Source organism: Heliangelus exortis, chromosome 11, assembly GCF_036169615.1.
Source record: "Heliangelus exortis chromosome 11, bHelExo1.hap1, whole genome shotgun sequence".
NCBI classification, from domain to species: domain Eukaryota; kingdom Metazoa; phylum Chordata; class Aves; order Apodiformes; family Trochilidae; genus Heliangelus; species Heliangelus exortis.
In genome coordinates this window covers 6,406,866-6,431,987 of record NC_092432.1, presented here as the reverse complement: position 1 = coordinate 6,431,987, position 25,122 = coordinate 6,406,866, and the positions used below count along the sequence as shown (strand labels likewise).

Below are 25,122 nucleotides of genomic sequence, written 5' to 3'. Positions count from 1 at the left end.
GTGATTTAGGATGCTCTTTTGCTTGAGGCATTTGACACATACCCCTATGTATTTGGCATCAGTAAGGCAAAAGCATCTTGCAGGAAACAAGCCAACCAGCTTAGATTGAATAACCTGTGGTTAGTACTAATTTTCTGTTTTGTCTTTCATTATAGGGATCCTGTTTACGATGCTGGTATTTGGACCAGCTTGTGGATTTATCTTGGGCTCCTTCTGTACCAAAATCTATGTGGATGCTGTCTTCATTGACACAAGTAAGGAGAACTGGGTTTGGTTTCAAATTAAATACGTTCATGTTGTATCAGCAGGACAAAAATGTTGATGGTGCAAAGCTGAAAGCCATTTCTCATTTTATCTTGGGTATCTCTTGCATGTATAGTTGTCAGTTTTAGAGGCATTTTAAGACTGGGATTCAAAAGTTTTCAACTCTGTCCCAATATCTAACCTGTTCATAGTGGCTAAAATTTATTTCTTTCCATGGTCTTTTTTCTTTTTTGGCTGTAAGATGGATTTCAGCCCAGATCTTAAATAACAGCTCAAAATATCACCATGGCAGGGCACACTGGCTAGCCAGGAACATTGGCTTGCCAGGGCTACTCTGTGCACCCCACAGGATGAAATCTGAATAGACTGCACCTCCCAGGACCAGGGAGGACTGTTCAGGCTCTCTGATGGAGGCAAAACAGAAAGACCCATGCCCAGCACCTTCTGTGAATTACCCTGTCTGGAGAGACACTTGCAGTCCCAGAGCATTATTGCTTTTTCCCACAGCAGTGCTAATTAAACCAGATTATTCCCAATTTGTTCATTAACACACAAAAATTTCAAATTCTGCTTTTAATACTACCTGCACTGTGTGCTCTGTGCCATTAGAGGGCAATGTGTAACAGGCTGTAAAGAGCAAACTTGACGTTCTGTTCTTTTCACCCAGTTGTTCCTATGCTTTTCACAGTTTTCAGCTCCATCTGAGCTTACAGACTGCAGGGCCGGTGTCCCCTTTGAGGGTGCATTCCAGTTCTGTGATGTTCCAAATGCATCTCCACAGGATGCATTCAGATGGAGTTAAACCTTACAGGACTCAACGGAGTTGTGCAGCTCTATCTTCTTGGCCTTACAGGCACGTGGCCACTGAATAAATCTAAGTAATACTTATTGAGCTGGAAAGAGGTGTCATTTTGGATGGCTGGGACTTTTAGCTGCAGCTTGGTCAAACACCACATGCCCCATTTTCATTCCTTGGCTTTGGCAAAGATACATCAAAGACTCACAAGTCCTGTAGTCAGAGGAGCTTGCCTGAACTCTGTTACATATTTGACCATTGAGTATAATTCATGCCAAAACATGGACTTGCAGAAGAAGATACTTATTCTCCCAATGGGTGTGATACTTACTCTTCCAACTCCTCAACACAGGGTGCTAAAAGTTTAAAGAAAAAAAAAAAAAAAAAAGCATGAGTTTATAGAAGAAAACATAAACATCCATGGCTGGTTGCCATTAGAGGCAAGATGCAGGCCTAGCTAAAAAAAGTTCATTTGATTGTGATGTACCCTACGATATGACTCCGTCTTTACATCCAAAAAAGCCCTGGACAGATATGAAGCCACAGAGCACACTGGTGGAGAGTTATGGCTGCCAAGCTTTGGAGGGGCTGTGGCTCAACAGGTTATAGGGGAGGTATCACACTTTCCAGCTGCAGGTCCATCTGGCTTTGGCTGGGATCCATTCCCATCACGCAGAGGCTGGGGCACACATGGCCTCTGTCTATTTTTGTATGAGAAAAAGTTTCCGTGTTGCTATTGGCTCAGGGCTGCCTGAGGGGACCAAATTGCAGTGACTGAATTCTGTCTTGCTCCCCATTTTGGGCAGGGGGTGTGGGATGGCACTGCTGCACTGCCCTCCGTAAGGGACCTATTTTAGGAAAGGGATATGAGGAAGAGTTCAGTTGATAAGACTCTTCATGAGGCTGTGGTCCCAGGAGCTTGAAAAAAATGCTCTTCAGGCAGGAGGAAATAACAGTAGAAGAATCCAATTCTTCCAAAACGCTGTTTTTCAAACTATATATATTAGAGTTACGTGTTACTTTCCCTAAGGAGAAAAGAGTTTTCTTCCATCTGCTTGAGAGACAGCTTGATTGCCTCACTTGAGACAGATTTTTCAGAGTGGCAGTAACCAGACAGACATCATGAACAGAGGAGTTTGTTATTCCAGCCACACAGAGCTGGGTCTCCCCCAGGAGTCAGCTCTGGCTCTGGGCACCCTCCACCAGCTCATTGAGCAGCTGTGGCAGTGAGGCTCATGTTAAGAACACAGTTTCTTCTCTCCTGTTGCTTATTTTTGTTCCCCTAAAGAGGCTCCAGTGCCTTCTTTTTCCTTGTCTCCTCTCAGTATTGGCTTTTACACTGCATTTCTTCACTTTCTGATTATTTCTTTTGATGATTTGGTGCAGTGGCTTGGTTTCTGTTTGAATAATTAGCACTGTTTCACCCTCCACACATACACAGTTTCCCATCTTTCCTTTGCTGAAAAGAATTGCAAATTCAAACCAGAGAGAATATTGACCTCCTGGAGAAAAAGTGTAACCCAGGATGGAGATGCAGTGTCCTTGTCTGTGCTGGTGCTTCTCCATGCAGATCTTTGTGCCAGTCGGTCTCTCAGCTGTATGTGCACATTTCACACACTGGGACAGTGATGTGCAGAACCTTGGTGTGCTAGCACATGGGACACTGGCACATGACAGCTTCCAAGATCTGGCAGAGCCAAAGACTCTGGAGAGAAGTTCTGATTATAGGGTGTTGCAGGGCATACTTTCTAGATAGACAACATGATGCGTTGTCTGTCCTAAGAACCTCCTGGATTTGGAGGTTATTATCACAGAATCAGATGGGTTGGAAGAGACCTCTGAGATCATTAAGTCCAACCCCTGATCCACAACCACTGTGGTTCCCAGACCATGGCACTGAGTGCCATATCAGTCTCTTTTTAAAAACCTCCAAGGATGGAGAGTCCACCACCCTGCTGGGCAGCCCATTCCAATGCCTGATCACCCTCTCCGTAAAGAATTTTTTTCCTAATATCTAACCTAATCCTCCCCTGGCAGAGCTTAAGCCCATGCCCTCTTGTCTTACTGAGAGCTGCCTGGGAGAAGAGCCCGGCCCCCCCCTGGCTCCAGCCTCCTTTCAGGGAGTTGTAGAGAGTGATGAGGTCTCCCCTGAGCCTCCTCCTCTCCAGAATGAACACCCCCAGCTCCGTCAGCCTTTCCTCACAGGACTTGTGCTGGATCTCTTCACAGCTCCAGCACCTCAATCTCCTTCCTGAACTGAGGGGCCCACAACTGGACACAGGACTCAAGGTGTGGCCTCACCAGCACTGAGTACAGGGGCAGAATCCCTTCCCTGGACCTATTGGCCACACTGTTCCTGATACAGGCCAGGATGCCATTGGCCTTCTTGGCCACCTGGGCACACTTGCTGGCTCACGTTCAGCTTCCTCTCAACCCAAACTCCCAGGTCCCTTACACACTGGCGGCTCAAGTGGAACAGGTGTCGAGTGCGCTGTGGTCTGAGAATCGCCCTTCAGGTGTCTCATGTGTCCTTGCAGGTAAGCTGGACATCACCCCGGATGACCCTCGGTGGATCGGTGCGTGGTGGGGAGGCTTCCTGCTCTGTGGTGCCTTACTCTTCTTCGCGTCCCTGCCGATGTTCGGGTTCCCACAGTCCCTGCCCCCACGGCCGGAGCACGCCGGGGAGAGCGAGCAGGCCATGCTTCCCGAGAGGGACTATGAGAGAGCGAAGCCCAGCAACGGGGTCCTGAGGCACCCTCTGGATGAGGAGAGCAGCACCACCTGCTTCCAGCAGCTCCGAGGTGAGAGACTGCCTCTCCCCAGAGTCATAGAATCGTGGAATCTGAGAATTTTCAGGGTTGGAAGGGACCTTTAAGATCGTCTCGTTCAAACCCCCTCTGCCACTCGTTCCAACTCTCCCACTAGATCAGGTTGCTCAGAGCCCTGTCCAGCCTGGTCTTAAAAACTTCCAGGGATGAGGCTTCTACCACCTCTCTGGGAAGCCTGTTCCAGTGTCTCACCCCTCTTATGATGAAGAACTTCTTCCTAATATCTAATCTAAATCTACCCTCCTCTAGTTTGAATCCATTCCCCCTCATCCTATCACTACCTGACATCCTAAAAAGTCCCTCACCAGCTTTCTTGCAGCCCTTCAGATACTGGAGGGCCACAATAAGGTCTCAGAGCCTTCTCCTCTGAGTAACCCCAACCAACTCTCTCCATCTATCTTCACAGGAGAGTCAGCAACAGGCTAACATCTGGTTGGGTTTATAATCAGTCCCTAATTTGGGCTCTCTACTCCTACCACTAAAAAACTGTACCACCCTCCAAAAAAAAAAAAAAAAAAAAATCAAAAAAAAATCCAGTATCCTGAAATTTCAGTCTCTAGCTTCTAATTATCTCTGGCATTGTCCTCATTTGAAAGAGATTTTGTTCCACTCTGACACTTGGGGTTTTTTTAAAACTACAAAGCTTCAGAAATGCACAATAGTCCTGTAGAGTTGATTAGAAAAATGAAGAGGAACACAGTTGCCAAAGCAATTTGTGAAATTCTGTCCAGTCTACTGCCCTGCTCCCTTCTGCCTCCCAAAACAGAGACCAAGCCAGCAAGGGCAGTTAAAAAGAATTGGGACTTCCTGGCATCCGCTCTGCAGTTTAGTGCAATCCCAGACACAAAGCAGGGATGCTGGGCACCACCACAGCTCTTAAACTGAGAGGGGGAAGAGGTAGATATTGGACCAGAATAGCAGCAAAGTGACAGGCTGGAATGTGGCTTGTGGCAAATTAGAGTAGAAAACCCCACGTTGTGTCCTGCAGTGATGGAATTAGATCTGGCTCTAATTAAGGTAAGGTCAGGATCCAGCATTCTGTGGGAGGGTGTGGGCAGATATCCATCCTTTCTGTAGGGCTGCACTGGGAAATCCCTCATCTGAGAGGGTTTTTCTATAGCACTGGTGGCTGCTTCCCAGTCTGTTGCTGTGGCAGAGCAAGTTTCATCACTGCCTCATGCATTTTGATAACTGAGGACAAAGTCACTTAGTCCTTGTACAGTCACCTTAATTGGGAATTGAATGCCGTGAGAGTGGGAAAGAAAAAGTGATTATGCTGGAAAACTGTTTTCTTAAAAACACAAACCCCTTGAATTGGTGATGTGGTTGTTCATTAAGAGAAGGTCACAGATGTGAATTTTGACTTAGTGAGGAAATTCAAAAGAAAGATAAAGGGATAAGTTGTTTGAAAATTTGTCAGTAAAAGAAATTTCTCCACCCTTTTGTCCTTGTTGCAAAGATTTTCTCAGGTTTGAGGAATGGGCTTTTCCCATGGTGCATTCATAAGGATGATTCTGTGGTGTTTGTCGTGGACTTATCAGAGCCTCTGCTTCTGCCCACTGAGGTTTTGGAATGGACACAGGAATTTTTTTGTGATTTTAATATAAAAAAAGGAAAGAATCTGGTATGTCCCTGCTGCACAGAGGGGCAGCGCTGCTGCTTAAGGATTGCCTTGGGTGCTGAGCAAGCTGAGTTTCCTGCCCACAGGGAGGCCACAAGGGTGTTGCTAGAGCATCTATTGCTCACTGAAGTAGAGAAATGGAACTGCCACATTCCAAGTACCAGGAGGCACCAGCATCTTCCACGTTAGACTTTTCATTGCAGGTAACCCCATTTTGAATCAGTCAGTATTCTGGAAGTCTCTTTGTAGATGGACTTGGAAATACAGTTTACATCACATCAGACAGGAAATGACCTTTATAGTTATACCTTTGAGGCTGTCACACAGTGTTGGTAGCTGACACCTCCTTTCAAGTCCCTTGCCACTATTGTCACAGTTGGGATGTGGTCAAGAGTCCTGTTTGCAAAAGGGCCTGCCTGGAGGAGATGTTCAGACACGTGCCAGGGAAGGGAAATGTGCTGCTCTCATTCCTGATGACCAGTGTTAAAGGTGGTGGGTTGAGCCCTGTTACATGTATACATTATTGTGCCAGCAACTGAAAAATATACATGCATAATATACATATGTGGCAGGACCTTGTAATCCTTAATCTATTTGTTGATTGTATAAGGTTTCCGTTGGGGGAAGTTAGACTGTTTAGGGTTTTGCTTAAGATAAAAAGAACTAGATATTTATGTACAGAGGTTAAAAATATATAAGTACATGCATAGCCATGGCTTCTCTCTTTGGAGTCTGCATGTATTCTGAAGCTTTTTAGCAGGTGTTGCCTATGCAGCTGGATGCTGAGCAGATGGGTGCTGGGCATAAATCCATCTGTTGTGCACAGTGTGGAGAGGAAGAGCTGTTTCCTTGAGTTGGTCGTGTGAGCACACAGTGTATCACTGGTGCATCCTTGGAGGCTGAACCATCTCTCATTTTTGGGCAACCGAAGAGGTTTGGTTATTTCTTGTTTTATTTTTTTCAAGTGTTTGCAGAGGCTGCTGCATGTTTAGTGGTTGTGACAGGAGAGGAGCAGGGTGGCATCAGCTGGAGAGATGCTCCCAGCTGGGTCACGGCTGTCAGCAAGTGACATGGCATGGCTGGTGTGTGGGGAGGATGCTCGAGACACTGTGAGATTTGCTGAAAGACAGTGAAATGCAGAGCTGGATGAGAGTCTTCAGCTTTCTAAGAGGAAAGCTAAGTCTAATGTATAAGCAACCTGCTCAAAGTGTAGGCATGTATTTCACATCTCTGTCAAGGTCTAAACAGGAGGGAGGATCCAGCTTTTTGGAAGCCACAGCATCTCTTTCTGCAGGGTACTTTCATACCAGCAGAAGCAGCACCCTTAGGAGGAGCTTCAAGCTGGAAGTAAAAACTGTGTCTCTGAATGGTTTAAGGTGAAGAGGCAATGATAGCAAGCAGAGGTGGTGAACATCTGCTCCTACAGGTCTTCTCTGTGGCACTGGCAGGGTCCTGTTGGCTCAGGAAGAATCCTGGGAGGTGTTTACCCTTGCTACACTGGCATATGAACTCTACACCACTTTACCTGATGAATATTTCAGTTAAGCAATTCAAATCCATTTGGGTACACAGGGAAGTGAGGGGTTAATAGCAGGGAGAGGATGGATAAATACTGCCATTGCTCTTTGCTCTTGCCTGGCAGCATGGCAGGGTTGTTCCAGTCCTGTGCTCTCCATATGGTCTGTGAAAACAATTCAGGCATGGGCTGAATTTGCTTTCCTGCCTCTGGTCTGCTGTGGTGGGACCTCTGTGCTGTGTGGAGCTGGAGATAATTCTCGGCTGTGTCAGGGCACCTGTGCCCTCTGCTCATGTCTGTCCAGCATCTGCCCTCTCACTCAGTGTTAACACACTGCCTCTAACCCACCACCTGCTCCAGAATGTGCTTGGAAATATTTTGTTAAAATCTTTTTTTTTTTTTTTTTCCCCCATTCAAAAATGTCACTTCTACTGAATTGAGTGGTCAGTTCTAATGAAATTTGGTTTCAGAATGCTGAACAAATTTTATCTTGAACACCCCTGAAACAGTCTGCTCTTAAATGCATTTTGTTTTGCAATGATTCAAATCAGAAATTCATTACATTCTGCCTGTTTGTCTAGTGAGAGATTAGAAACCTAGAGGGACTGAAATTGACAGAGAATCCTTCAGGTTTGCAGAGAGAAGCTCATTCAGGAATTAAAAGAAGCTCAGGAATTAAAAGAAAACTTACTGTGGAATTAAATTAATTTCAAAACTGCAAATTCCCTAGGTTTGGAAACATTTTGATTTCTGTCCAGCTTCATTTCCAAGAGCAGAGGAGAGCTGGGATGTACAGCTGACAGCTGTCTTGTCTTCTGTTCAGTTCCTTCCTGCTCTGTGTACCAATCTACTGAATACCTAAAGAGGGACCTGCTCTGAATCCTGGATTTCTGTCCCCAAAAGTGCTCTCTTGGGGCAGACACTGGGTCAGAAGCTCCCAGCTGTGCAAGGGGGGGTCCCAGGCCATGGAGACCCTGTTATCTTCAGTAGGAGATCATAAGATTGAGTGGGATTAATGGCTAACACAAAGTAGTTTTAAATTCATGGCTCTAATAAGTAATAGTGTCGGTCTTTTGGACAGGGCTCCATCTGTTCCTTTGTTCACAGCCACAGTGGTAAGCCTTTGGCCCAGATCCAGGCAGATATCAAGACATTTTTGGATTTAGAAGACTTGCTGAGAAATCCTAATCTTAGGTAAGGGGATGGTTAGTGACCATAAAAGGCCCCACATCAGGTCCTGTCAGTCTCCAGGTTTCCTTTGGCTTGGATTTCATGAGGGCTTTGCTGATGAAGGTTCTTCTTGGCTGTTTCAAAGCCATCCTCACCCTTTTTATCAGAAGCTTTGATGAATTCACAGAGGCCTTCAGCCTGCACACTTTGGGGCAAAAGCTGATCTACTCTTTTATAGGAGCTGCCCCTTTCTAGGAGGTGTTTTCTTCTTACTGTCTCCATTGTTTTCTTCTTACTGTCTCCATTGTTTTCTTCATCCTTCATTCCTCAAGTCAGGTGGAGATTTTGCCTTTTGTCTTCTAATCTGAGACTTGCTGCCTACATTGCTGTTAGGAAGTCATATTTTGGCTCAACACCACATATCATTTTTTCTTCACTGTACTGTCCTGGGTGGACTGGGCTGTAACCCCCCCTCTGATGTATTACTTTGCTTTCTGTGTTCCTCATCTTTACTGCAAATTGAAAACATGTCTCTGTAGGGTGCTCCAACTGGAAAAAGAGGCCTTGGTGACTGTAATGTTCCAAGCAATTCATTTCAAGCACCAACATGATGATTATAGTTTGTTGTTTCTAGAGAGTAGTTAAACCTCTTGTAATGAGGTTGCCAATTATCCCTGGTACTCCCCAATGTTTAGTGACAAATCAGAGCTACTTGGTGTATGTAAATGTGCTTGCTTGTCAAGCCCAGTCCCCTACAGTTGGCCCCACACAGGAGATGGGGAGGTTGCTTGATGCCTTGGCCCAGGTGTTGCTTGGGGTGTTAAAAGGTGGGAAGTTGAGGGGTCTTGAAAGCTTTAGGACATCCTCCTGGGTTCCTCCCAACCCATGGATGATCAGTGTGGATGCTCTGAAGAGTTGGCTTTTAAGTACCTGAGCAGTGAGAAGAGGCTGAGGTAGATTTTTGAGACTCTGCTGAATCCTGAAGACCAAAATGCTGCTACCAAGCATTCAGCTGACCTCTGGACCAACAAGGTGCAGGGCAACTTTTGTCACAACTTTTGCTGAGATTGTCTCCAGTGAGGAAGCCCATGCTTAGCTGGTGTGTTCCCCAGGGCTTTGCTGTCCCCTGTCAGATGTTTTCCGTTCCCCCTCCATACCCAGCACCATATCCCAGGCACCTGAAAGCACGTCACTCTAGTCTACTGAGAGATTTTGAAACTTCACTGCTGATTTTTAGTTCTGTTCCCAGGGGTATTTCATCCCAAGAACTGAGACAGCTAAGGCAGCAGCAGGTGTCAGTGTGATTTATCTTACCTGGTGGCAGTAGCAAGATGAGAGGATATTCTTTTCTATGGAGAACCTCTTGTCATTTCCCTTAGAAAATGAAAGGGGAAGGAGGTGATCCTGGCTGAGGAGATGGTGGAGGCTGCCAGGCATTGCCTGTCTTGCCTTTGCACTGGATTTTGTCTTCTGCCCTCCAGCTATTACAGATTCCTGTTGCAGAAGGTGGTGCAGTGGAGGACAAAAGCTGTCCCAGAAACATCACACCCTGACACACAGGGATGAGAAGTAATGACAAATGTTGGGATTCATAGCCCAGCGCTGCCAGGCAAGACAGTCAGGAGGGCCTCCTCTCAAGTGAGAGACAGTGCAATCGCTCTGCAAAATTTTTGCTGTCCATTGCCAAGTAGAAAGGTTGGATTTTGACCTTGCTGTGATGCATGGTGGTTGAGTACCAGCCTTGCCAACTTCAGAAATAAATGTCCATGATCTTTAATTCCCTCCTGCAAAAGACAGACAGTCATTTTTATTATTTGGTGGATAAAGTTAGAGGCAGACCTTTGCATCTTTCCATTTGAATTGGCACAAAGTTACATCTCGAGGAATCTACAAGTCGTGAACCAACTCAACTCCAGAGACACAACAGGCATTAATACCTTAAATGTGGCTTTTTGAGCTAAACACTGCCAAGTCCACCTTTGCATTTTCCCTCCTTTTCCTGGCAAGAATGGGGAATTCTGTAGGTGGCCATCAAAGAACTGAAGGAGGCAGCAGGTGGCTTCTTAGATCTACCCACGTCTGAATCCCCCCCATCCCTGTTCTTCCCTCCCAGTATTTTTCTCTTTTTTTTTTCCCCCTGCTCCACTAAAAACTACTATGCCTCCTGCACCTTCATTATTTTCAGCAACTCCTCAGGAAGTAAGAATTTTATACAGCACAATAAAACATTTGTGATATAAAGAGACAAGAAACTGTGGAGTCGCCCCTTCCAAAAATATTAGATCAAACCTAATTATAACCCTTTCTGCCTGACACCCTCCCAAAGAAAGAACCAAGGGAAGCCAAGCAGAGCCTTGACAAAGAGCTGTGCATTCACTTGCTGAGGCCCGTGCAAAAAAAGACTTAAGGGAAAAGAGAAGTCAACACCAGAGAAATCTGTCATCTGCCAGACCCTGGTACACTATAGAGGATGGAATTTCAAAATGCAAATAGGGGTCCATGGAGGCTTCACTACACTTCAGCAAGGTAATTTTCAAACTTAATGATTTTCACATTTAATTCAGGGAGAAATTAGTCATCAGGTATTGAGACAAAGCAAGGCTCTCTTCTGTACTGGTATGCTCTTCAAGCTGTGTTATCTCAGCAATAATTAAAATGTTCACTGAAGTAGAAAATGTGCTATCTGATTCATTAGCCAGATTCCCTTTGTATGGTAACTCATGTTTGCCTATGTGAAATAGAGATGGGCTTGGAGAAGAGGACTCTGGATGCTTAAGATTCAGGAGGGAGGAGCATGGAGCCATGAAACTAAAGCAAGTGTGTCTGCATCTTACACAGTGAATAGCTCAGTGTGTCCTCTGCCACTCTTGAAGCCACCAACTAGGGTAGGGACTGCATGGAAGGTATTGCTTGGCTACTGGAGCTCTGGTTTATATAAAGGGAACACTCAGGCTAATATATGTGTCCCAGCCATGAAGTCCCTTTTGCCTGTGGTGGCCCTGGCTCCAGGCTAAGCAGGAGAATTTCAGCTTGCACCCAAATTTGCTACAGGTGTCTCTCAGCAAGTGAGCCGGTGCTGCATGGGAATAAGAAAACGAAGTAAATCCTGGATGGCAGGAGAAGGAAAGGTCAAGTGTGAGGTGGGGTAGCTTGTGTTTGAAGGCTTGCAAGATTTTGTGCAGTGCTGATTACAGTGTTCGTGACACCCATCAGCTGGCCCAGTGTTTTTCATGGGGAGCAGGTAGGGAAAGATGAAGGAGAAAGAATGCCAGGCTTTGATTTAACTCCCTATGGGGGAAACAAAAGCAATATTGGAAAGCACTGATCCTTCACAACTTCAAAATCATCTCTAAGATGTAAACATAATGATACATGACTTCTTTTTGCACTCTCTTGGGATCTGAATCTTTAGATGACACTGTTCTGGTGTTTCACTTTACTCTGGTGTTACCCCATTTCAACCAGCTTGTCTGTGCAGAGTAGAAAATTACCCCTGATTTGAAATGAGTTTGTCCTTCAGGAGGTCAGAGCAAGGCACCTCCAGTGCCTCAAGTAGAGAGCACACTAAACTTCTTCCTTTTTCTTCTCTTCCAGTGATCCCCAAAGTAACTAAGCACTTGCTCTCCAACCCTGTCTTCACCTGTATCATCCTGGCAGCCTGCATGGAGATTGCTGTGGTTGCTGGCTTTGCTGCCTTCCTGGGGAAGTACCTGGAGCAGCAGTTCAACCTCACCACCTCATCTGCCAACCAGCTCCTGGGTGAGTATCCCCAGGGGCCACCAAAGCTCCAATGTCAAAAGGCCTTTAAAAGTGTTCAGCATGGCTGGGAAGCACAAGCAGTCGCACAGGTTAGGCTGCCCAAAAAATGACCTGCCCAGCATATAGAAATGTGTCCATGAGTGGGAGTGCTGGGCTCCAGCTGTGCCTTGGCTGCAGAGCCTGGGGCAGATCTCTGACATCTTTTCTCCTCAACAGCACTTTCCACTGCAGCCCACTGAAATCCCTTCCCCTATAGCTGAGCCTCTTGTGGGAGAAGTGGTAAGATACATCCAGGCTACGAAAGTCTGTGGTGCCCCTGAAATACAACAGAAATCCCAACCAAAGTGGGTCACTGGATTGCCCAAGACTGCAGTTGCTTGCAGTGACAGGGCTGCCCATGGATCTCATAGTTCAGATATCCCAGAATTTCTAGCCCATCTCCATTTGGGTTAAGCAGCCCAGTTTCTCCTCTTTTCCCTCCTTTCCCACTGGAGTGGAAATTGTAGTCAGCAGTTCAAATACCAGAGCTAGTACAGCTTGGTTGTCTTTCAAATGCCCCTTATCTCTGAGCAGCCTCTGCTGCTGCAGTTTCCCATATATATTTCTCAACATTCATTCACTCATTCATTCCCTGTCAAGATGCTGATGCACAGGCAGGATCTTCATTTATTTTCTCCTGCTGATCATTCCCAAGCAGGCCCAGCAATTTGTTTATGACAGGCGTTCTCATGGCAGCAACCAATTAAGGTATCTGTGAATTGATTTTGGATGATCTGCAACCACAGCTTGCCAGATGGGCAGCTGGCAGTGATCTGTCAAAAACTGGGACACCATGAAATGGGTGAATCTTAATACCAAAATAAGGAGCTTGCAAGCTGCTCTCATGACAGTTATTTATTTTCCTGGTGAACTCATCTTCTGGTGTTTGTCTGGTTTGAAAAACTTAATATTTTCAAATGCAACTTTTGGCTAATATCTGCAAAATAGACTGTTGGGAAAACTAGTGCCAGGCAGGGCTCATCCAAAACCTGTAGACACCTTGGGAAATTCTTGACTTTATTTGTCTGCCAACTGTTGGAGGGAGCATTAGCTGCTTAGGTTAGAGTGGGTCAGTATCAGAGATTTTGGCAACTCCCTCCAATATGGATGAGAATTGGAAGAAGATCCTGGTTCCTATGTGCAAGGCAGCATACCCATTTGCATCCATCCCTCTCCAGGTTGGTGATACTCCAGCAGTTGGTCATTACAAGGTTTTCCCATGATATAGCTCACAGATCTCCCTGCTGGAAAGGAAAAAGCTGTCATGGTGTCATTCACTGAGCCTCACTCGCGCTTGTTAGTAACTGATTTTTCCTCTTGCAGGAATGACAGCAATCCCATGTGCATGTCTGGGCATATTCCTGGGTGGCCTCCTGGTGAAGAAGCTCAGCCTGTCTGCTCTGGGAGCCATCAGGATGGCCATGCTGGTGAACCTGGTGTCCACAGCTTGCTATGTGTCTTTCCTGTTCCTGGGATGTGACACAGGACCTGTGGCAGGGGTTACTGTTCCCTATGGAAACAAGTGAGTCCCTAAAGAGCTTCCAGGTCTCACACAGCCTTACCAACAGCTAAAAGCCACAGTATTGTCCTTGGCAGACAGCTTAGACAACCACAGAGAAGGAAATGTCATGTAGAGATCTTACTTTGGGTGATTTTCATGCCATGCATCACTGTGAGAGCTGAGTACCTGTAGCTGACAATGGAGTTTTGCTAAAATTGTTCAAACCAAATTGTTCAATCAAAAGGTGCCAAACCAGATTCTGCAGCTGTGGCACCTAAGTAGCATTGGGTCTACCCATAGTCTGGTTTCTCCTGACAGCAAAGGACACACATTGCTTTGCATGTTAATTTAAATGCCTAAGGGTAAATTGTAGAGCCAGGTTTCAGATGCCTGGAAATTCAGGTATGGTGAGGGGAGAGCATGTGTGGCTCCAGGCCCGTTTTGATGGGAGGAATGAGACACATGGTACCCTGTAGCATTTCCAGGACTTGGAGAGAGTTTTTCTTTTCTGTATTTTCTTTTCTTACTCTCCTCAGTGTGCAACTCTTGAGCAGATCACAACTTCAGGCTCTCAGTTGCTCATGGTTACTTGTCTAGAAAAATACAGAGCAGTCTCCACAGTGTCTCTTTAGGTTTTCTTGGGGTACCAAGGCAGCCCAAGGCTCACATTAGATTCCATGTAGCAGAGGGATAGTGGCCATGGCATTTCTGTCCCCAGCGAGAGGATGTAGCCTGGATTTCTTAAAGCTGGGATCCAGCTAGCCTGCCCACTGCTTCTTGTAGTTTCCCTTAACTACTGCCTTTCAAAGCCAGCTTTGTGCGGCAGATTGGAAAAACTGACTGATACCATTACACTCCTGGCTGATAAAATTTTTCTTTCTGTATTTCTTACAGCTCAACTCCAACCTCATCTCTGGATCCATATTCCTCCTGCAATAACAACTGTGAATGCCAAACTGATTCCTTCACTCCAGTCTGTGGGGCAGATGGGGTCACATACTTATCTGCCTGCTTTGCTGGCTGCAGCAGCACGGTGAGTGGGGGCTTTCCCTGGGAACAGTTCTGTGAGTTCAAGTGCACTAATTTAGTGCATATCTGGTAAGGTAGCTCATTTACAGCCACCAGTGGTTACACCCCCAAAAGCAAACCTGACACCTCGGACAGGCTTGAGCCACTGTTGGTTTTCACTTTGTGACTGGCAGCATTCTGCCAGGGTTTCCCATCCTCCTTCTTCTCTGGTCTTTCTCTTCCAGGAGAGGAACACAAGAAGAGATCTGCACAGTTCTCCACTGGCAGAACTCAGATTCTCCATGAGAGCTCACTAGCCTGGGATGTGGGAACAACTTCTCTTTCCTCCTGCAGGTCCCTGTTTCCCTGCTTCTCCACATGCCAATGTTTGTGCTCCTCAACCCATTTATTCTTTTTCTTCTTGCTCTTTTCCTGAATCTGGTTCCTAGTCATATATGACCAGATCCTGATTTAATTTGCCCTTGTTTAAGCTTTCCTCCTGCTGCTTTTGCATGTCTGTCTTTCCCTGATTTGTTCTGAGGCAGTGGCAAGAGCAGTTGTCAAGGGAGTGGCGACTCCATCCAAAGAAATTCTGCATTTTTCAGCTTTTGATATCTAAGAATTTTTTTTCTTTAGAAAACTAAGGCCATAGCATCTATGTGTAAAGAAGATGGGAATTTTTAACAGTATCTTAAAAGCCTGCTTTTCCACTCTTGCTGCTAAAATGCTAATGTCTTCTGGGTTATGCTGGAAGTGAGTGCCTACCACACCCGTGTGTGGGAACTGGTGGGGTTCTTGTGGTTCTCCACCCAATGTCTGTGTGGAGCCCATGGGAAGACAGCCTGATTAAGTGACCATTCACAGCTGCAGGGACATCAGTGCTCACCACATGCAATTGTCCCCCCATGCCTTCATCCCTCTTTTTTGAGGAGACATCAAAGCTCCCTTCCTGCCCCTAAAGAGACAACCAGCGTGCTGGTGCTGCTGAGCAGAGCTCCAAGATTACTGCTAGTACATCCAGCCTCACTGCCCAGATGACCTAAGAGCTCTTCCTGCTTAAATCTCTTCTCTCCTCACTTTTCACTCCAGCCTTGGAGGTGCCTTTGAAAGAGGGTGGTTTCAAGATTCTGTCAGCAACCCCACAAAGGACTTCATGGCTGTGTGTCACATGCAACGGTGTTAGCTCCTCCCCTCTTTCTTCTCGTCCCTCCAAAAAAGTCAACACCTGGCTTGGCGAAATGATCTTTTTAAGAAGAAGCCAGCCTGTACAGGGCACACAGGAAAGTGTCTCACAAGTTCACCAAGGCCTTAGCAAGAATACAGCAGCTGTGACTGGAGTTACTGGAGTGCAGGAGTGACCTCCTCACTGTGATGTTCAGGGCAAAGCTCCTCTGGAAGAAGCACAGTAATGAAAATTCATCTCTGCCCCTCCAGTGTGCCACTGCCTGACCTCATGTGCTGCAAGAAGAAATCTCTGAGCAAAAACCCCACTCTGCCTTGCCCTCTCTCTTCTTATTCTTTCTTATTTTGCTTTTTTGTCATCATCTTGGAATTCTTTTCACCACTTTGTTTTGTGAGGCTTTTACAGTAATGTTTTGAACACAGATTTTTAAAGCAATAACATCCTCTGGAAAAGGAGTTATGGACCAGTTTGGCCATGCAATGACCCTGAGACAAAACCAAATTGCCAAACCAGGTTTTAAACCCCATAATCCAGGTAATGACCTCTCTAGAGGGTCCTGTGAATGCTTGTCATGAGCCAGGGGTTGCTTTTTACAGGGACATAAAATTCTCACTTTCTTTAACTTTAATGAATTGGACATTTCTGACTGCCTCTCTCCACTTCTCCACTACGACCAGTTTCTAAAAGCAATGTGTTTTTTCTTTTTCATTACTTCTTACTGACTAAGCTGGTTGCAGAGCCCTAGGAGTATCAGTGCTGATAGGCAGAGCTCTGGCACCCTTAGTAATTTCTCCTCCAATCCATTCCTGAATGTGTGACTCTTGTGGACAAAGTCTTTGACTTGTGTATCTAGTTTATTTGGTGCCATTGGTTCTCTGTGTCCCCTTTTGGCTGAAGACACATTAATTCCTGCCTGGCATTACCATTCTGGGATGTCATGGCTTTGTACTGAAGTACCAGCCTGTCCTTTCTCTGCCAGAACCAGGGTTTAGAAAACCAAGTAATTAAAAACATGAGTAATTTGCTTTGGTAATTCAGCTGTTAAAGATGTAAATCTTGCATCTCTGTGGCTCCACTCGCACACAGAAACTCAGGGGGTGTGAGCTGCTGGGCAAAGGAAGGCTCTGATGTGTGGTTGAACACAGTGGGCTTGCAGACAAGGCAGTCTGCACCAATTTGGCACTGGTAGCAAAAAGTTGCCTCTCCACAGGACAAGGGTGAAACTCCATCTTTGATGTTTCCTTTTTTTGATGTCTGCAAGTTGTGTAGCTTGTCAGTAATAAAAGATCAAAGATATCCCAGGTAAGGATGATGTGCAGCACTAAGCAAGCAGATGTAGTTGCTACAAACTGTTCATGCTGGTTTGATGCAAAACAGTTAAAAAAGGGAAGACTTGAGGGGAAAGTTTCAGGCAATGGAGGTGGGGATGAGCCTCGTGGTTAATAATAAATCACACTTGTGGCAGAAGAATCTGCCCCACCATTGCCAGAAGCAGGTACTTGCTCTCCATTGATGAGAGCCCATGGGAAAGCAGCAGCCAGTTCTGTATGTTTGTTGTGGAATTTTTTCCCAGGATGTTTCTGTGCAGGTATGTACTTTCCTGAACTTTGATGGGTTTTAACCCACAGGGCTGTATCCAGGCACTGCAGTAAGAGTTGGGAACTACAAATTCCTGTTGCTTCTCTGCAAACACCACTGCAGTGTTGATAATCATCACCATGTAGAAGCCTTCAGGTGGCAGCTTCTTACTCACAGCACTGGAATTTATGTTAATTCTTGCTTGGCAGCCAGAAAGGTACCTGCATCTCTGCTCCAGCTCCCCTGGAGTTCTGTGCTGCAGTCTCTCTTGCCCTCTGTTTACTTATTTGGAAGAAAATAATTCGACTCCTATGCAAAAAAAAAAAAAAAAAAAAAGTGGTGTCAGAAAGGCTGGAATAGTGTCCCCACAGTTCTGTATTTTTCAAGGCAGTGAACCAGAAAGTGTGTTTTTGTCTGGTCCTAAGGGGACCCCAGCAGAAAACCAAAGGAATTTCTGCTTGAATGGGGTAGAGGGAGGAGGTGTAGTTGTTTTTCAATGTTTTATTCTATGGTGTTACTCCTCTTACAAACATGTGACTTGCAAACCCAGCAGGTTGATGAAGACAAGCCATGAATCATTTATGATTGCTTCGTTCTGTATTCATTAAGGGATTTCATGGTTGTATTGTGTTCCTTAATTGCACTGACATCCTTCACTTAGAGATTCAGGAGGGCAAGTGGGAAATTAAAAAAATATAAAAATCCCTAAATCTGTGACTGGCAAGCAAAGCTTCTTTCACATTCCACGCTGGCTGGAGAGATCAAAGAAAAATGCAGTCATTTTACACTCCTTTTGATCACATATTTATAAAGTTTATCTCGCCTGACTTCAGCTTTTAGCTCAACACATACCCTCTGAACCAGATGTCATTTATTAGCCTGTAGTACACTTGAGTCCAGCAGTGTCTGTGCCACCAAGCTGTGATAGTTCAGCTCTTGTGAGCTGCAGCACCCATCGTGGGTGGCTCCTTCCCAGGATTCAGAGAACTGGAAGCAGACACCAAAGCCACAGCCAACAAGAGGGCTGTAGATTTACCTGCTTTGAATGTACTTCAGTTTAATTGCAACTGCCAAGAGGAGGGAGGTAAATAAGACAGTAATTAGAACCATAATTTGGAGACCTTCCTTGTCACAGGGACACAGATTGTTTCTTTATTCTCCTCCAAAGGAGTATAACTTGGGTGATAATTTTGTAGAAGTGACATTTATGGGAAAGACTTGAAAGGAAAAGAAGAAAAGAAACAAGCCAGGGGACAGCCTTTCACTTGCTGGTAGCATGCATCAGAGCTGACATGTTTCTGAAATCCTTTCCAAACCCTCCTCAAATACACACTTAAGAGTTAGTTAATCAGCTGTTGGAGAACTCAGAGCTGTTGCTGCTGCTGGCAAGTCCTGGTTACACAGGGTGGGTGCTCACTTCTGAACCCACAGAATCATCCAGGTTGGAAAGCACCTCTGCGATCATCAACTCCAACCCTTGATCCACAACCACTGTGGTTCCCAGACCATGGCACTGAGTGCCACATCAGTCTCTTCTTTAAAATCTCCAGGGACAGAGAATCCACCACCTCCCTGGGCAGCCCATTCCAATGCCTGATTACCTTCTCTGTAAAGAACTTTTTCCTAATATCTAACCTAAACCTTCCCTGGCAGAGCTTAAGCCCATACCCTCTTGTCTTACTGAGAGCTGCCTGGGAGAACAGACCAGCCCCCCCAGGCTCCAACCTCCTCTCAGGGAGTTGTGGAGAGTGATGAGGTCTCACCTGAGCCTTCTCTTCTCCAGACTAAACACCCCCAGCTCCCTCAGCCCTTCCTCACAGGACTTGTCCTGGAGTCCCTTAACCAGCCCTGCTGCCCTTCCCTGGACCTGCTCTAACCCCTGTGCTCCTCCCCAGAATCTCAGTGGCTGTTCGTGCCTCACCTCGGTCCCTGCCGAAAATGCCACTGTTGTTCCTGGGAAGTGTCCCAGCCCTGGCTGTGAAGAGGCCTTCTTGACATTCCTCTGCGTGATGTGCGTTTGCAGCATGATTGGGGCCATGGCGCAGACGCCGTCGGTCATCATCCTCATCAGGTAGGACCTGCAATGGGAGGAACCAGTGAGTTCACTGGGGGATGCTTTTGGGGTGGGAGGGACTAGGGGGAGCTGCAGGCAGCCAAGGGTCCCACACACCTCCTGCCTTTTTGGCTGCGTGCCCCCATATCAGTGACCTTGGCTTAAGCAGAGGTTCAGTAACGTCCTCGGGCAATGAGGAGCTACAGGCAAAGACTTTTCTCCAATGTCACTGCCTTGGTGTGCAGGCAGGAATTGGGGATTTTAAAGCCCCAGCAGTTCTGTCCAAAGTTTCAGCCCTGTTGTTTCAAGTGTCAATTAAATTATCTTGTCTGTCAGCCACTATTTGGGTTGGTAGCACCTGGTTTGCTCATGGTAAAGCCCCACTGAGGGCAGTGCCTCCAGCACTGAGCTGCTAGAGAGAAAATGGGGATTGCTCTAGTACAGCTTTTGTCAAATGCAGGTGAGGAGGGACTGGGCTTGCCAACAGAAAAGATCTCTGCAGGGATGATGGAAAGAAAGGTAGCAGTCTTGTTCTTACCAGGGTTGGGATTAGCATGGGAAGCGAAATAGAGGAGTTCAGTTTCCAGTCCAGGTAGTAAGGACATTTCAGGTGCCTTAGGAAAGGGGCAGAATTGCCCCTTTTCCTTCTGTTCTCAGAATTTACTGGCTTGATAAGGTGCCTGTAGAGATGGCATGGAGATCTTGGAAACCATGGAAGAGTGAAAGTCTGCAGCAAAGGCTGGCTTTCGTCAATACCCCCCCGGCTAGAGTTTAACTTCTCTCACTTTGGAACAAGTCCAAGAACTGAAAGAACTTAAAAGTCTGAAGGACATTTTTGTATTAGCCAATATGAATAGATGGGCAAAAGCAGCTTATTCAAATAACTGACCTTGTGTTATTTACAGACATATAGGGCACTTCACCTTATGATAAACACATATATCTAAACCCACATTTATCCAGACTTACCTATCTGTCCAGGCTGTCACTTATTGAGAATAATAATCAGAGGCATAAATAGTAGATCCATTCTGCTGCCTGGAAATTCCAATAAAATTCAATCAACAAGGTCTGCATTAGAAACACACTCTTGAGTGGATCTTGGTCAGAACAGCTCTGTGAGGGCATGTCTCCCTGCAGGATACAAAATGAGATATTCCACTACTAGTTTGTTTCTCTCTTTGCATCTACAGTAGCTAAAGGGAAATCAAATTTCTTGTGATAAATATTGTGGCAAAAGTAATTTGAAGAGTTCTGTGTTCAGGGGAGCTGCCAGCACATGTAGGATCCTGAGTGGAGACGTCTGACTGTCACTTCAAATGAGATAAGCCAATAGCCAGCCAGGATACAAGGAAATAAGAAAAATGAAGGGAATATTAAAAATATTCAGCTCACAGCTGTAGGAAATAAACAATTCACACATCCAAATTAGTAACTGTGCTCACCTCAGAATCACTGATAGCTACTAAAGTGTACAGGGAATAGCTCTGCTGCCTTGTGTTCTTCTGTAACTGCTTGGATTGCTAAAAGAAAGTTTTGGCATATAAGTTGGTCCATGGTAGTTGGCACGGGCAGCTCCTGTGGTAAGTTTAAAAATGAACTTCAGTGTCTACAAACAAAACGTCTTGTGTAGGCAAGCCATTTATTCACCACTGTAGTCGGTGAGAAAGAGATGTCTACAGGTGGGAACTTTTACCCTTCCTTAAGGTATAGGGATTGGTTTGAGTCTTAAATACAAAAAGGTAAACTGGTGGACAGCACCACTGACTAAAAACCCACTATTTCACATGATAATATTTTTTTTTCTGTAAAATAAATTCCAATGCTCCTCTTTCCTTCATTTCCCACCCAACTATAGAATCCTACTTGAGTCAAGCCATTAATCACTGTGTGATGAATCTGTTCATAAAGGAATTGCTGTCCTGCTTTCTCAGCCTTTGTATACTGTGGGAAATAAAATTGTATTATAAGCCTTAAGACCAGAGTAATGATTTCTGAAGTTCCAAAGGCTGAGTCTACCCCAAGAAGGATGACTTTAACCAGTAGCATCCTTGAGCTAAGCAAATTAGAAAGCCATTAATTATCTTTAAAGCACCTCTGAAGGCTAACACTAATGCAGTAGGGTGGGTTGTGTTTGTAGCAAAAGGCAGCACAAACATTTTCTTCCTAGTATAAAGAAGAAAAATCACATGCTAAACTCCTAGGCATGTAAACTGGTCTTGAGCACATCCTCACTGGGAGGCTTGGTTTAACAGACTGACTGAACCTTTTGCTCCATCATCCTTCCTTTCCTCTGTTGTTCTCCATAGTCTGGGAAGTCTCTGAACAAAATGCTTTCTCTCCCACCAGCTGTCAACATCTGGAACCTTGAAAGCATGGTGGGGAGCTTGTAAATGATGATTCACAGCAGTGGGAATTTCATTTGTCCCCATCCAATGACAAAATTAGCTGGTGTTATTAATGGATTAGCTAAATTCCTGAACCTGCCACTGATGCAATTGCTTTTGGGGCTTTAGGCAGTTCAAGCAAAGGGAGACGAAAAACCCTATTAATGATTTTTTGAAGAGGTGGTGGTGGCATCTTGGCTGACAGCATAGGATAGCCAGGGGGTATGTTAATTAAAGCAGAACAAGAATAATCAATTTCACGCTTTCCTTCCTTCCTCCCTATAGAACCGTGAGCCCCGAACTCAAGTCTTACGCTTTGGGGGTGCTGTTCCTTCTTCTTCGTTTGCTAGGTATGTACAAAAATTTCATGTCCTTCTCTCCTGTCCTTTCCTCCTTCACAGAATACTGTATTTTTAGCATGCCCAAAGTTGATATTTGTTCCATACAATGGCCTGGTTGTCATGAGTGGCTTTTGATGCAAGAAGGTCCAACCACTCTCTACATAGGATTTCACATCAAGGCTCCTGAAGGCACTTTTCCTGCCATATGAATTGTGCTAATGGAAGAAAATGCAGTGTTGCATGAGAAATGACCATTTCAGGCATGGTCCCACACAACCAGTTATTCTCCTATAGCTGTTATTAACATGTCATCAGCTTGCAAAATTACTGCTGTATAGGAGACTGCCAAAGTAGAGGGATGTGCATTTTCATCCTCTGCTGAGGGACAGGACCTCCGTTACACCGTATGCTTGTTCACTTCCTTCAGGTCTCTTGGAAGGGGAAACAGTGAAATGAGACAGGCTGAGTCCTTGTGTCCTCCTGTGGGTTAATAATCCATTAAAATGCATATGGCTCTTCCTCTGGAATGGGATGTGCCTTTCATATGTGAATTAATAGGAACACACTGGGCTGTTAGGAGTCTGCTTCTTGTTTCTGGGTGGAGAATTTTTTCCCCTTTTGAAGAAATGGCTCTTATTTTAAAGCTCCTATGTTTCAGCTCATTAATTTCAGTGATTCAGGGATAAATCCTCTCTGGTCCATCATTGTGTGGGGTCATATGAGGTTTCCATGTGTTGTAGGGTTGAATTTACTTTTTTGTCTTCTATATATGACCCTCCCAGACTCAGAGAAATGAGCTGGAGCATAAAATGCCATCCCCTAGATCCAGAGAGGCACTAGGAATTAAGAGGCCAAAAATCCCAGAGTGCCATACATTGCTTTTAATAACTCACTTGATTAATTTACCTTTTTTTTGTAACATCTCATTCCCCATTAGCTGAAAGGAAATGCTGGACCCACACCAGTTTATGCAGTTTATATTAAAGCCAATTAGATTTTTGTTGCTTTTTGGTGAAGTAGCTGCAATCGTACAGTAAGCTTCATCAAGTAATCTTCTTCTGAGCTCAGATAGCTCAAAGGGAAGCTGCTGGGTTGATTTGGGTCAGCTTTGGTTCAAGCCTTGCAAAGACAGCATTTTCTTTAACTGTCGGGGCTGCTCTTGGGTTTTGGGTTGTCTTCAGCTCTCTCTGGCTGAACACAGAGTGTCAGGGGGATGTGTGTGACGAGGAGGGCTGTGAGCTGTTGTTTTCAAACAAAGAAATACCTAAGGGGGGATATTTTTTTCTCTTTTCATTTCAAAAGAGAGAATCCTCCTGAGACAGCAGCGTCTTGAATTCCTCCAAACCTAGGCTCAGACATGTATGCCTAAATTGAATAGATTTTTTTTTCCCCCAGATAGAGAAGCCATAGTAAGAATTTAAACTTAAATCTTTATATGTTGCTCTGTCACTGAAGAATTCCAATGAAATAAGACAATACATCCTGAAGCATGTCAGCAATGTATCTTGAACCCACGGAAAATGAAGAGAGAGGTACTTTTCAGTAAGAGCAAGGGTATCCAAATCTTGCCTTTAGCACCCTGAGGTGTGAGAATAGCTTTACTGATTTATTTTAAAAGCTTTTCAGTTCACCTTTAAATTTTGACTTAAGAAGAGAGTGATAATAGCTGCTTCTTGAACCAAAGGAGAGTATTAAATACAGGAGGTATGAGACATGGATGTGCAATCCTAGCTAATATATTTCAGTAAGACAGAAGCACCTTTTTTATAAAGCCCTGCAGTTTCTGCAATGAAATATATATACATATATATATATATAGCAGAAATTTTTGCAACACTTTGCAATAAGAGGTAAGACATGACTGAATCTCTTTAATATTCACTGTAATAACATGAAACACAACTGAATTCTCCCGGTATCCTCTTGGATATGTTATCTCATTCCACAGGAATTTTGCTGTGAGAGGGCAGTGTAACAGTGCCTTCATATAAAAACATTACTGCAGTTTCTCAGAGAAGAGTGTAAAGCAAACCCTGTTGGAGTCAAAGGTTCAGAATGGAAATGTCTGGAATGACAAAAAGTTTGGACCTGTAAGATCCTAGATGGATCTGTTCTGGATGATGTTCACTGTGCATCCTAGCTCAATGAGTAAGGCTCTCCTTACTAGGACACTTCTTTTTGGTTTTCCTACAAGTTCATATTGTTTCTCTCTGTTATTCCCAAGTGACAAAACCACAAAACCACAGTCCTTCTCTCTCAGGCGGACTTTCCAATTTGCAATGGATGCCTCAGAGTTTCTAAGCACTGAAACACTCTGAATCCCTTGTTCTCTCCTTTTGTTAAGATGACACAAAATATTTCCTGATTACTACAAGTTTGTAATGTACTTTTCTTTAAGGTTTCCACATCCATGCCTGCATTCACATAGGTGTAGCTCTGGAGTTTGATGAAACAGGTGCTGCCTCAAGTATTTTGCAGAGAAATTTCTAGGCCAGATTATCTTGAAAACCTGGAAAGCCAGCTGAAGCCAGCAGATGGGGATGATAGCTCTCCCTGAAGTTCAGCCTCTGCATCTCCAAAGCTTTGTATCAACGCCTCTCAGCTTATTAACAAGTAGGGAGGAGCTCACACTTCAAAGTTATGATCCAAATTCATTTTTTCTTAGTCCAGAAAGCATGTGGCTCCTGCCTCCTCAGGCATTGCCCTGTCTGGATGTTACCCCTGAGCTGGCATTCAGCACCAATACAGCCCTGGGCACAGAAACTTCATTGAGCAGTAGAGTCTTTTTGCTTTTTTCTAGTAAGAGCCCAGCTGAATTTTTAAATTCCAGGTTGAGTGTGTGGTTGTCCATAGGTTTTGACAGAAAAGGCATATTTTTACTTAGAAGTAAAACCAGCCCAGTCTGGAAGTTCCAGTCACTGAAATGACAAACAGGCAGGTGGCACTCACACTTTTCCAGAAGATAACCAGGTTTTCAGATGTGCTGTCTAAAACTAGTGTTTCTAATGAAAAGTGTGTTTTGCTTTTCTATCATCTGTTTTTATTTACTACATTTGTGCTATTAATGACTGGTTAAAA

The 25,122-nt window shown here is 44.9% G+C and overlaps 1 protein-coding gene across 2 annotated transcripts in view; it reads left to right on the top strand.

The window, feature by feature from the left end:
• The window catches only part of SLCO3A1 (solute carrier organic anion transporter family member 3A1), a 132,792-nt gene that overhangs the window by 103,544 nt on the left and 4,126 nt on the right, over positions 1-25,122 (top strand). Inside the window, exons 3-9 of one of the 2 annotated variants that reach the window (XM_071754287.1) lie at positions 156-254; positions 3,598-3,861; positions 11,790-11,954; positions 13,317-13,515; positions 14,389-14,527; positions 19,159-19,334; positions 21,989-22,053. In XM_071754287.1, the coding sequence (XP_071610388.1) occupies positions 156-254; positions 3,598-3,861; positions 11,790-11,954; positions 13,317-13,515; positions 14,389-14,527; positions 19,159-19,334; positions 21,989-22,053 (1,107 nt within the window). The remainder of the gene's footprint in view (positions 1-155; positions 255-3,597; positions 3,862-11,789; positions 11,955-13,316; positions 13,516-14,388; positions 14,528-19,158; positions 19,335-21,988; positions 22,054-25,122) is intronic. The other variant, XM_071754288.1, reaches the window with a different exon arrangement.